Genomic DNA, 13,524 nt, shown 5'->3' with positions numbered 1-13,524 from the left:
TTTGTGTTCCCATATGCCCTGATAATGGACTGTCATGGAATTGTTGCAGGATTTGTTGTTGTAAGGTTGCTAGAGATCCCAAGTGAAGTCTTCCTTTATAAAAAAGGAAATCGTTTTGAAAATGATACTTCATTGGGTCTAGGATTCCTTGGTGGAATTGGGAAATCAATTGCTGGAGTTGGGGGTCATCTGAATACACCTTCTTTAACTCTGCCATCCAAGTTGGTCTGATTGTACTGATTGCTTGTGTTTGACCTGCGTCACTTGTATCTGCTTTATCACCATCTATCTCTAGCATTTTTGCTGGAAACTCTACCCGAGATAGAGCATCTGCTGCTCGATTCTCCCTTCCACTTTTGTATTCTACAGAAAAGTCGAACGCCAGGAGCTTAGAAATCCATTTCTGTTGTGCCAAAGTTCCCACCCTTTGCTCCAAAAGATATTTTAACGTCTGTTGATCGATCCTGACTGTAAAACTTTGCCCTAAGAGGTAGTGCCTCCATTTTCAGATAGCCATAACTAGAGCTAGTAATTCTTACTCGTATGTGGAGAGAAAGAGATTCTTCCTTTTTAATCCTTGACTTAGGGCCCGTTTGGGAGTGTGATTTCAATAAGTACGATTTTAAAAATTGTGTTTTTAAAAATTGCGTTTTTAAAATTGCTATTTTTTAAAATCGCACAGGCGTTTGGTAAAACATACTAAAAAGTAATTTTTTTTATTAATTGAGTGTTTAGATAACATTAGCATATAATTGTGGTTTCATGACCAAATTACCAATAAGGATGAACAAGACAGAGAGGATGAAGAAAAAAAAAAAAAAAAAAAAAAAAAAGGGTTTTAATATATTTTAGGTGGGTATTCTTGGTATTTTTTTCATTTCCGTTCTAAAAAAGGTAACTATTGCGCCAAATATCTTTTTAATAGAAATCGTGATTTTGTTTTAAATTCGCACTTTTTCAAATAAGCACCCTCTAATCAGCTTATGGAAATCGCAGATTTTTTTGCGATTTTAAAATTTGCGTTTTTAAAATTGTAATCCCAAACACCCTAAAGTTGCGATTTGGTTTAAAATCGCAGATTATTTTTTTAAAAACGCACTCCTAAACGCACCCTTAGATAAGCCAAGGGCCTTCCTCCTTGCATCAAAACTGCTCCAATGCCTCCACCTGAAGCGTCGCACTCAATAACAAAAGGTTTAGTGAAATCTAGTAACCCTAAGACTGGAGGGGAGGCCATCACGTCCTTAAGTCTTTGGAAAGCTTCTTCAGCCTTTTCATTCCAACAAATTCTTTTCTTAAGAGAGCTGTCAGTGGTGCAACTACTCCTCCATATCCTTGAACAAACTTCCTGTAATAACCCGTTAGTCCCAAGAATCCTCTTAATGCCTTGGAATTCTTAGGGATTGGCCAACTGGTCATTGCTTCAATTTTGGTTGGATCTGTCTTAACTCCATCTTCAAATATTAGATGCCCTAGGTATTCCACCTCTAGACTTCCAAATGCACATTTGGATAGCTTAGCATACAATTTTTGATGTTGTAAAACTCCTAACACTGCCTTTAATGCCTTAGATGTTCTTTTAAGGTTTTGCTATAAACAAGTATGTCATCAAAGAATACTAGAACAAATTTCCTTAAATATGGCCTAAACACCTCATTCATTAGGCCCTGAAAGGTTGAGGGAACATTTGTAAGCCCAAAGGGCATTATTAGAAACTCATAGTGTCCCTCATGAGTCCTAAAGGCAATTTTTGACACATCATCGGGTTTCATTCTAATTTGATGATACCCAGATTTTAGGTCAAGTTTGGATAATACCACAGATCCATGTAGTTCATCAAGTAATTCATCAATGTTAGGAATGGGGTACTTATCTTTGATAGTCTCTTTGTTGAGGGCACGGTAGTCCACACACATTCGCCAACTTCCATCCGCCTTCCTTACTAACAGCACCGGAGATCAATATGGACTCTGACTTGGCCTTATAACTCCAAATATGAGCATCTCTCTTACCAATTTCTCGATCTCCTCCTTTTGGTAGTAAGGATATCTGTAGGGTCTGACACATGTAGGCTTAGCACCCTTATGGAGGATGATTTGGTGATCATGGCTTCTTGGGGGAGGTAATCCTGTGGGTTCTTTGAATACCTCTTGGAACTCATCTACGATCTCAATGATGGCTGGATGTAAGGGCTGCATTGCCTTAGATGGATTGGTTCTCACTAGCTGCAACCACACTCCTCTACTTTCAGCACCTTCCTTCTTTGGAATTGATTCCACTACTTCCAAAATATTCTTAGCTGGAACAAGTCCCTTGAGAGATACCTCTTGGTCTAGGTGTGTGAATTTCATAGTAAGATCCACAAAATCCCAGAGAATGGAGCCTAAAAGCCTCAACCAGTCCACCCCTAACACCATGTCACATCCTCCTAAGGTTAGGAGGTAGAGAGTTGTCTGAAAGTTGAGTCCCTGTAAGTGAACAGAAACTACCTTACGGCAACCAAGACAAGGTAGGGTAACACCATTGGCTACCATAACTGTGAGCCTTTTTCCTTCATGAGTTGGAAGTTGAGCCTTCTTTACTACATGTGGATCGACAAAACTATGGGTGATGCCAGTGTCAATAAGTATTATGACACTTTTCCCCGCAATTTTTCCAAACAGCCGCATGGTCTTAAGGGCTGGAGCCCCGGCTATGGCATGTGAGGATATGCTCAATAATTCCCCCTCTGTCTCTTCACACTCCACTTCATCTTCTGGAATTGCTTCCTCTTCTTCCACCACTCCTTCCTTCCCTTCAAGCTCTACACCCTCCAAAAGATACAGCCTAGGTTTGTTACACCTATGCCCCAGTTGATATTTATCTTCACAGAAATAACAAAGGCTTTTCTCCCTCCTTTCTTGCATCTGGGTTGGGGACATTCTTCTCATGGGTATGGTTGGTCTGGTATTAAAATTGCTGGCGTAGATAGGATTGGTATTTCTAGTATCTGGGGGTTTGTTTAGGGTTGGTAGTTGACATGGTTCAGATGGTGGGGCTAATCTGGGGTAAGTTTGTTGGTTAGCTTGGTAAGTTGATGGGCTAGGTGACCAATGATTACCCTTATAATTTTGGTTCCTCCACGTCACATCTTCCTCCTGCAACCTAGCCAGCCCAAAGGCAGTTGGTAGGGAGTTTGGCTTCAGCATGGTAATGGTAATTCTGATCTCTTCTTTCAGTCCACTAAGGAAAGTGCTTATGCGGAAGTCTTCAGTTAACCCTACAATTTTGTTAAATAATACCTCAAATTGAGTATGATATTCTTCCATTGTTATTGTCTACTTGAGCTTAGTGAAAGCTCCCACAGGGTCATCAAAGGCTGAAGGTGCAAACCGTACTCTGAGAGCATCTATAAATGCCTCCCATCCTCGAATTGGCGCTGAGTCCCAAAGCCAATTGTACAATAAAAGAGCTCACCCTTCCATATGGAAGGAAGCAATGGTTACCTTTTGATCAACAGGGGTATTACCGTATGAGAAGAATTGCTCCGCCTTGAGAATCCAGTCATGCAGCTCAGTCCCATCAAATCTAGGAAAATCTAGTTTGATGGTTCTAGCTTGGATTCCGCCTCTCTCAGCAAATGGAACTCCAGGATTACTATTCTCTCCATTAGCCTCACCCTGAATTCGGTTTATGCTAAGATTGTTGTAGCTTGCAGCTAGACTAGAGAGCTAGGACTGGATGGAATTAAACAAAGCCTCGTGCTTGCCTAAAGCAGTCTGTGCGTTGGTTTGGAATTCCTGCATGCTCCTTTGAAATTCCTTAGCTTCTGTATTGTCGTCACGAAAATTAGCTACTTTTTCAGCAAGTTGATTCAAGCGAGTACCCTCTATCATTGTCGCAGGAACGCCGCTTTGATACCACTTGTTATGAGCCTGATTTTTTCATAGATGGTGATAGGGAAATAAGAACACTTGGCACTTCATGGGGCCAACTCCTCCACTCTTTAACTCATGGTTAAGAGATACAAAATGGGATATAATATTCTAGATGCCTTCATTACGTAAAAGATGAAGCTTAAATACATAAAACAATTGTGTAACCACTGACCCACTAAAACACTACTACTCCCACTAACCCATAATTGAAATACATGACTGACCCACTAACACACAGTCCGTAATGGACTGAACTTCTACCTCCATGTTCTTATCTCTCTAGAATATTCTAGGTAGTAAGACATGGTGTTTTTGGGGAAATACAAAACTGAATGGAAATACAAGACTGAATATAAAAGACTGCTGCACTGGCCACGTGGAACCTCCTCTTCCTCCTATTTTGGTTCAGCTGATGACACGCACATAACATCTATATGCTTCGAATCGGCATATGGCGCTCTATTACGGCCCCGGTCCTCTTTACATCATAAGGATTGGTCCCATTTGTTTAATATGAAGATCTCATCCTTCATATTGCGCAACGCAATCCTATCCATTAATATGAAAAATGAGACCTTCGGTGAAGTGGGTATGCCTGTGGCGCTAGTTGGTGGGTTGATAAATGAGGATTTGTAAATGGTTTTATGATTAACTTATTTCCGATTTTGTATATTTTTGGGTGATCACTTAATTAGTTACAGCTTTTGAATTAATGATCAGGTGGGAAAAAAAAAAAAAAAAAAAAGGATTGCAAGAGTAGTTGGCTATCTGTAAGTCAGGGGAATTGTAGAGGACACATCTGATCTGGTTTTGCCACTGTCGGTGATGGATTAAGTGAATTTGTTGACTATCCAAATGAGTATTGGGACTCTAATGATGATGTTGGATATATGATGTTTTGTACGCAAAATACTTCTTTGGTTGTCTATGTTAGTAGTCAATTGGCCTGTCAGGTTTGAAATTTAAGTGATGATGAATGCTAGAGTAATGCTGAAGATGTTTGAGATTTAAAGTGTCATGTTTGACAGTTTTAGGGCTGATTATTGTCATGTGCTTTGTGATGCCATTCCATCGACCTTGAATTTAATTTTGTAGATTGTATTCCAAGATAAAAACCAATCTCAATACACTAGCTATTGAATTTCATTTCGCCATACTGCTTGCTTGCTGCAACTTATTTTCACCAGTGCTGTGGGATCTACTTAGCTATATACTCAAGTCAAAAATATGTTTGGGTTGCAGGCTTGTGATGTTGCCTTGCATAATATTCCTAGTACAGTTTTTCGAGGAGGAACGAGGCACACTCTCTGGGTGATGTCGTGGTGTCCGAGGATGCGTCGAGCCTTCACACAAGAACAAACAATAGGATTAGACTCCCTGGTGGTGCTCCGGCGGGATACTCCGATGCCTAAGTCAGTGATCTGAGAGAAAAGATATAAGCAACAAGAAAGCTCAAAAACAAAGGTTGCGATTACCTTAGCATTGAGAGGTGACTTGCATTTTATAGGCAAGAAATGAAGTTTGATTTCCCACACGTCTCGGATCCCTTATCTCGGCTTCGATTTGACGTTAGATCAGGATGTCTGAGTAGTCCTCAGTCAGACGTGTACAGCTTAGGCACTGACAGCTATCATGCATAATCTTTTGAATTTGAAAGATGGCCTATCCTGTTTGTATAGGGGTAGTTGATATATTGATGGCAGGTCTATATTTTAGATGATCTTATCAAATGTGGGATAAAATCACCTGATTTTATAGAATATAGATATATTCTTATCGTAGAATGACCGACGTGCCCTTCGGTTATTGACTATTTTGGCCCATGAGTTGAGTCTCGGACTAGGCGTCCGAGACCTCATCGGGCTAAGCCGTCCGAGGCCTTGTCGGGTCTGTGGACTTGCGAAAACCGGGTTTGGGATCCATTAGGCCTTATGAAGTTGATTCATGACCCAATAGTTACCCCCAATTTCCTAGTCTGGATGACTATGGAAATTTTGTGTTCTTCAAGAATGGATTAGTCTTCTGAGGTTTGACTCTTTGAAGTGGCATGTCCGAGGCATCCGAGGCGAAAATTTTGAATTTTGTACTTCAAATTTTGGCTGGATTTTTCCCTCTAATTTTGCCGAGACAGTTGATCTGACCGAAGATCTGTCGGTTCACTTGCTTGTCGATTTGAATGGTTAAGTACGCATCCACGTGTTGGCATCGGTATGGTCATACTTTTGGCTACTACGCGTCATCATCTGGCAGGTGATAGGACGCGTCTATTGCGGCACTCATTGCGGGTGTTGTTGAGGCGTCGTTTATGGTTTCAAGTGCCGATGCCCCTTCATCTTCTCAGACATACTATAAAAAAGGGGTTTCTCCCTCTTTCTCTCATTTTTCTACCTTTATCTTGTTCTTGAGATGCCATTGTTGTCCAGGAAATGTCCGCTCTTCTCTTTGGCAAGCTCTAACAACCTGCATGTAGGGTGTGACATGGAGATAATGAGTTTATAATTTTTCATACTGAAAGCTAACTGTCATGCCATCTATGTTGAAAACCACATTATGAGCCAACAAGTTGTCTTGAATCATTTCTTACATATTTGATGTTTTGTATGCAAAATACTTCTTTGGTTAGTGGAGCTTTAATATACTTGATGGATCTCTAATTATGTGACTTTAATATTATGTGTTTTCATTTATGAAAGGGCCCTAAGGAATTTCTGCTGCCTGTCACAAACTATAGTGAATCATGTTTGACACTTTAATAGCATGTTTAACACTTTTAGTGTTGATTATTATCATGTGCTTTGTGATGCCATTCCATCGACCTTGAATTTCATTTTGCAGATTGTATTCCAACATAAAAACCATTCTCAATATACTAGCTGTTGAATTTCTTTTTTTCTTTCTAAATAGATTACTAGCTGTTGATTTTCATTTTGCCATACTGCTTACTGCAACTTATTTTCACCACAGCTGTGGGATCTACTTAGCTATATACTCAAGTCAAAAATATGTTTGGGTTGCAGACTTGTGATGTTGCCCTGCATAATATTCCTAGAAACTTCTTTTCACTTAGATCTTAGCACTACTCTCTCGCATGGGGATAGCTTATACAATATTGAGTTTTCCTGTTGTTATGTGGCCTCTGGAATCTGAATTATTGAATGATAAATAGCTGGTGTCCTCTCCTGTTTCTTCATGATTTTACTCTTTCAAGATTTCATTCTAAATTTACTTTTGTAGTTTCCAATTGAGGTAACTCTTTAGGCCCATTTACAAATGTTCCTCCTGCTGTATCGAAGACATGGAAAGGAAATATATGATAATTTCGAAGGATTAGGCTTTGGAGTTTGGATCTTAATATAAATGTGGGAGTGTTTGTTTTTCTTTTGTTATTAAATAATGGATTAAAAAGTCAATTTCTAAAACTTACTCAATTGATTTCTTGTCATGCTACAACCTATCTTATTGTGATTTAACTCTTCCTTCATTCTTTTGAGCCTTGACTTATATTTTGTTCCTTAATGCCAACAAAATGTGTGAGCAAGTTATAATGTGCATTAAGTTTGAGTTTGACTTATATTAAGAGCGTGATTGGCATTGCGTTTGAGAGTTTAAAAAGTATTTTTAGTACCTAAAAAGTTGTGGCAAACAAAAGTTGGCATGTTTGGTAAAAAATTTCAAAAGCATTTTTTTGACTTTTTATTCCAAAATTGACAAAAACACACTTTTGGTAAAAGCTTAAAAATGAAGCTTTCGTCAAAAAGTATTTTTTTTTATTTAAAAGTTATATTTCTCAAACATAATTCTAAACATACTCTAAAATGATCAAATAAACTTCTTACAATGAAGACTAACATAACATATTATATTTTTTAGAAAATAATTAATATTTAAATGGTATAGAAAAATAATAGATAATCGGATGTAAGGTGTATTTTAAAAGTTTTAGTTAAAAAGGTCTTTTGGTTAGTTATTTTAGATAGAATTATCCACAGGTCATTGTTGTAATTATAGAGTGTACGGTGTGATAGTAATTGAAATGGTTTTTGTGGGTAACAAGAAGAAGATGATCGACAAAATTCAAAGAAGAATCAACCATCATGCACCTTTCCAACTATAACGAAATTGGTTTTCTAAGCTTTTCGATGCTTAGAAAACCAGTTGCATATTTTTTTTCGGGCATCATTGTTTTCTACATAAGATAAGAAGTGCATAACTTGGCCAAGTAAGTAAATATGGTTGATTTTCCTTCAAAAAATATATATATATATATAACTTGTTTCTTTTGTGGATTTCAAAACATATTACAAGATGTCCCCCCTTGTTACTTATAAGGGTTAAATACTCTATTGTCCCTAGGGTTTCAACACTATTTTTTTTCTTTTCTTATGGTTTTATTTTTATCACAGGAGGTACCATCTTAGTTTTTCATAAAGACTAAGATGGTACTTCTGTTAAAATTTCGTCTAAAACTTAATGGAACGCCATGACAGCACCAATCAAATGTCGTCATGTGTCATATAATGTACAGGGCAGGTGCACCAGGGTCTCACTGCTCTTCCACTAAGGGGTGGTTTCGGCCACCCCTCCGGGCCACCCCCATTCGGCCGGGGGTCGCTCGCCACCCCAAACCGGCCAGATGCTGGCCACCCCCATGGCCAAATGGCCCCCCAAATGGCCGAGTAGCCACCCCAAATTTTTTTTTTTCTTTTTTTTTAATAAAAAAAATATAAATAATTTTTTATTTTAAAACAAAAATTTAATTATATGACACGTGACGATATTTGATTGGTGCTGACGTGGCGTCCCGTTAAGTTTTTGACAAAATTTTGACGGAGGTAACATCTTGGTCTTTATGAAAACCACAGGTACCTCCTGTGATAAAAATGAAACTCTAAGGGAAAAAAAAATAAAGTGTTGAAATCCTAGGAGGCAAAATAGTATTTAACCCTACTTAGAGCATTCACAAAGGAGAAGCCAAATTTTTATGCAAAATAGCTTCTCAAAACGCACTTTATTTAGTTTAATTAATGAATTTTTAAAGGTATCTTACATTCGATTAGCTATATTTTTATCTATATCATTTAAATATGATTCAAAGTGAGAAAAGTTTTGGGAAAAAGAGAATATGTGAGAGGAAAAATGGGAAAAGTTTTGGAAAAAAGAGAACATGCTCGAAAGAAAAAGAAGAAAAAGATTTGGGAAAAAAGAAAAAACAAATGAGGGAAACAATAAAAATAAAATGACCCCCTTGAAAAGTGCTGCTACATTTAGTTTTTTTTTTTTTTTTTTTTTAGCTCTTCCAATCAAATATCTATTTTACATTTTTATTTTTTTTTGCTAATCCAATGTAAGGGGTTTTTTAAACATTTGAAGAATCATTTTTTAGATAAAAGTAACATTTGGCTCTTCCATAGTGAATGCTCTTATAATGACAAACTACACTTATCTGTAAGGGTGAAAAGGCGATTGCGGTTATTGCCAATAATTGCTAACCGTAACCGCCTAAGCGGTTACTAAATTTTACTAACTACATCCGCTAGGCAGTTAGCAAATAATAGTTAGCAGTTAGTAAATATATAACCTACCACTATAACCTTTTTTTAAAAGTTGGGTCTTTGGGCCAATTTTCAGTTTTAGGCTTTTATATATATATATACTACATTGGGCCAAATTGCTCCAAAAAGAGCACATATTGAAAAATCTAAAATATTTTATCCCAAATTTACATTAATTTACATCTACTTGTAATTTTTTTTTTTAAAAAAAAAGCCTTAAATGTAAATCATAACTTGTTAAGAATACAATGGCTAGGATCATGCCTCATGAGGTGAAGGTCACTAGTTCGAATCCTCCTCCCCCCTCTTGTGCGGACATGGTTAAAAAAAAAAGAAAAAAAAAAAAAGTATACTGATAGAAAAAAAGAAAAAGGAAAAAAAAAAATTATTGTATTATTATGAATTTGTATAATTATGTCATGTTATCTATGTATAATTTATTATTATATAATCATATAATTTAAAGATCAATTGATCATGTGATATAATCATATATATTATAATAATAATACATTAATACTTCAATTGTAGTTATAAGTAACACATTGTTTAATCCAATGTCAATTATTTAATTTGATATTATCATTGTACATGAATAATATGATTAACTTGTTTAAGTATTTGAATTGTCATTGAATCATATGATTAAGTATTGATCTTATACATTTATATTATTCAATATACATATATGCAGTGGCGGAGATATGATTTTTTTTTTGTAGGGGCGGGAAGTGGGATTAATAATTAATTAATTAATATAATGTTATATTTTAATATTGTCTATTTGATCAAGTAACACTATACGTAAGACTATATTTCTATTTTATCCCCAAATGTGATGTATTATATCAAAGATTAATAGTGATTCATTCCAAATTTAATAGTGATTTTAAAAGCTATATACTTTTGAAAATAAGAGAACGACATAAATCTTACTTATAGCATTACTTTGATTTATCCCAAAACCAGAATATATAAATATTTATTTAAAACACGATATTGTATTCTAATTAGTTACTTCTAATATTTAATTATCTATCAACAATATGCAATTATTTTAAAGATATTGTCTTTCACACTAACATCTAATATCTTCTCTAGAGCAAGAACATACTAATAAGAATGAAGATTGGTTTAAGTGGCTGAAATGCCACCGAGGTGGGTTGAAAAAAAATAATAATAAAAAAGAAAAGAAAAGGAAAAAGAAAGTGGGTCTTGGTCCCCTGGAGAGATGAGATGAGAGACTTCGAGAGAGTGAAATTTTGTTACAAGCCTGAGTAAGGGACCTCATAACTGGACCTTGGGCACGTAGGAGATCAGGAGTCGTCCTGTGTTTCCTACCTATGGTTGCTGGAAATAGGAAAATAGGGATCGCTAGAGAACTCAAGGCCTCACAACACAAAGTGTCGATTTTGCTAAAATATTTCCTGCCTTTCTTATTGCAAACTACTCCTTAAATAGGAGTTACAACCAACTCAAACTAGGGTTAGGAATAATAATCCTACCCAGACTAGGACTAGGAAACGTGAGGCTTCTTATAGGGAAATACCTCATAAATCCTTACAAGACCTGGACTCTCCTATAAAGGAAATACCTTAAGGGTTAATTTCCAGCTTATTACTCAAATTAAAATAAAGCTTAAAAAGTAAACATAGAGCACTACATAGAGACTACTCATGTGAGGACCGTAACATTCCTTCCCCCATAAAAACTTTCTTGTCCTCAATGTTAGCGTGAGTTGTCATCCGGAATTATTATGGGAAGAAAGATCCTGGATTGCCAATCACTACGTATAAGGATTGATTGGCAATCTCCCATATAAGAATGAGATCCTTTATTCTTGCCTTGAAATTAGCTTAGCCGAGAATAGGTTCAATTGTAATGCTATTTATACATGATTATTCAATGTAAAGATATATGGAAAAAAATATATACAGAATTCTTCCTCTGTTTTTTGTCATGGTATCAGAGCAGGTTTTTGATCCTTTCACCTACAGTTTTTTTCAATACTAATTCCTTCCATCTACTTTACCCATAACCATGAGCGGCACTGACCAACCTGCCGACAATCCAACATCCATCCTTACCGAATTAACCACTAGAATGAATGAAGTTTTGACCAAAGCTTCGGCTCCAACCCAGATCACCGACACAACTGCTGTTCCAATTGGCATTAAGTTGGATGGCTCCAACTATGCCCTCTGGTCCCAAGTTGTCGAGATGTATATCTCAGGCAAAGACAAATTGGGATATATTAATGGCGATATCCATCAACCTCCCCAAACAGATCCATCCTTTCGAAAGTGGCGCACAGACAATGCCATTGTCAAAGGATGGTTGATCAATTCCATGGAACCATCACTGATCGGGAACTTCATCAGATTTCCAACCGCAAAACTGGTGTGGGATTCCATTGCGACCACCTACTTTGACGGAAGTGATACATCTCAGGTGTATGATCTCCGGCGACGTGTGACTCGGCTGAAACAAGCAGGTGGCTCTCTTGAAAAATATTTTACTGACCTCCAGGGCCTATGACGTGAGATTGATTTTCGCCGACCAAACCCGATGGAATGCGTGGCTGATATTAAGCACTACAACGACATGCTTCAGGAAGACCGGGTGTATGTCTTCTTGGATGGCCTGGATGATCGGCTTGATGAAATTCGAGGGGACATACTACAGATGAAACCTTTCCCTACTATTGAACAAGCATACGCTCATGTTCGTCGGGAAGCTGTTCGGCAGGCAGTTATGATCACAGGTGATTCTAGTGATAATCCGGGAGTAGTCTTGGCTTCGAAGAGCTTCAGGTTTGGACAGAATATCCCATCTTCGACCAAGTCTCTCTCTCTCGGCAATGGGAAAGGCAGCAACCCTTCTCGACCACGAATTCCCTCTGATGGAACCAAGTGTTCACATTGTGGAAATTCGAAACATACTAGAGACACTTGCTTCAAACTACATGGATATCCAGACTGGTGGAATGAACTTCAGACTCGAAAACGCCGTGATGCTACCTCGGATGGAGGAACTGGTCAGGCTGCAGTGGCTACAACAGAACCATGTCTCTCTCTCGCTTCTCATGTCGAGACTTCTAAGGGAGATGCACCGGCCACGGACCCAGGTAAATGCAGTCATGCCTCTGTAGCTCCTCTCGAGATGATGATAACGGCTCGTGGGTGGTTGACTCGGGAGCGTCCAACCACATGACATTTGATGCCACAGACTTTGTACAAACGTCCCAACCACGGCGAATGTGTATTGCAAATGCAAATGGGGGTCTTTCCCCAGTCACAGGGGCCGACACAGTCAACTTATCACCTACTCTATCACTAACCCATTGTTTACTTGTTCCCTCTCTTTCACATAAGTTACTATCTGTGAGTCAGATTACCACAGCCATGAATTGTGTCGTACTCATGTATTCCACTTTCTGTTTGCTTCACGATATTCTTACCTAGGAGATCATTGGGCGTGGTACTAAGTAGGGGGGCTCTACTATGTGGATGATCTCAGTGTGGGACGTGCAAATCACATGCATCATCCAGTTGACGAAAAAAAACGACAGATTTGGCTATGGCATCTCCGGTTAGGACATCCATCATTTGGTTATATGAAACATTTATTTCCTGATTTATTCTCCAACATGTCACTATTTGATTTCAAATGTGAAACATGTATTCTGGCTAAGAGTCATAGAGCTACTTATCCTTTGAGCATGAATAAAAGTAATGTTCCTTTTGCTTTAATTCACTCCGATGTATGGGGTCCTTCTCCCGTTTCTACAACATCTGGAAATCGTTGGTTTGTGATATTTATTGATGATTGTACTCGCATGACTTGGCTTTACTTGTTAAAACACAAACATGAGGTACTACGTGTTTTTCAGTCGTTCCACACTATGGTTCAAACTCAATTTTCTGCTAAGATTCAGATTCTTAGATCAGATAACGGCGGTGAATATGTGAACCACCAGTTTCATGAATATTTCCAAAGTCACGGTCTTATTCATGAAACTTCTTGCCCTCAGACTCCTCAGCAGAACGGGGTGG

General features: G+C 37.7%; 1 protein-coding gene across 1 annotated transcript; it reads right to left on the bottom strand.

Moving 5' to 3' along the window:
* Positions 1-1,236: 1,236 nt before the first annotated feature.
* LOC132181794 (uncharacterized mitochondrial protein AtMg00860-like) lies at positions 1,237-1,916 on the bottom strand. The gene is made up of 2 exons (XM_059595026.1): positions 1,818-1,916; positions 1,237-1,590 (listed from the first exon to the last, which is right to left on the bottom strand). Exons 1-2 carry the CDS (start codon positions 1,914-1,916, stop codon positions 1,237-1,239), a joined length of 453 nt encoding a protein of 150 aa, XP_059451009.1.
* Between the last annotated feature and the right edge of the window lie 11,608 nt (positions 1,917-13,524).

Source organism: Corylus avellana, chromosome ca5, assembly GCF_901000735.1.
Source record: "Corylus avellana chromosome ca5, CavTom2PMs-1.0".
NCBI classification, from domain to species: domain Eukaryota; kingdom Viridiplantae; phylum Streptophyta; class Magnoliopsida; order Fagales; family Betulaceae; genus Corylus; species Corylus avellana.
This window is presented reverse-complemented; position numbering and strand designations above follow the sequence as displayed.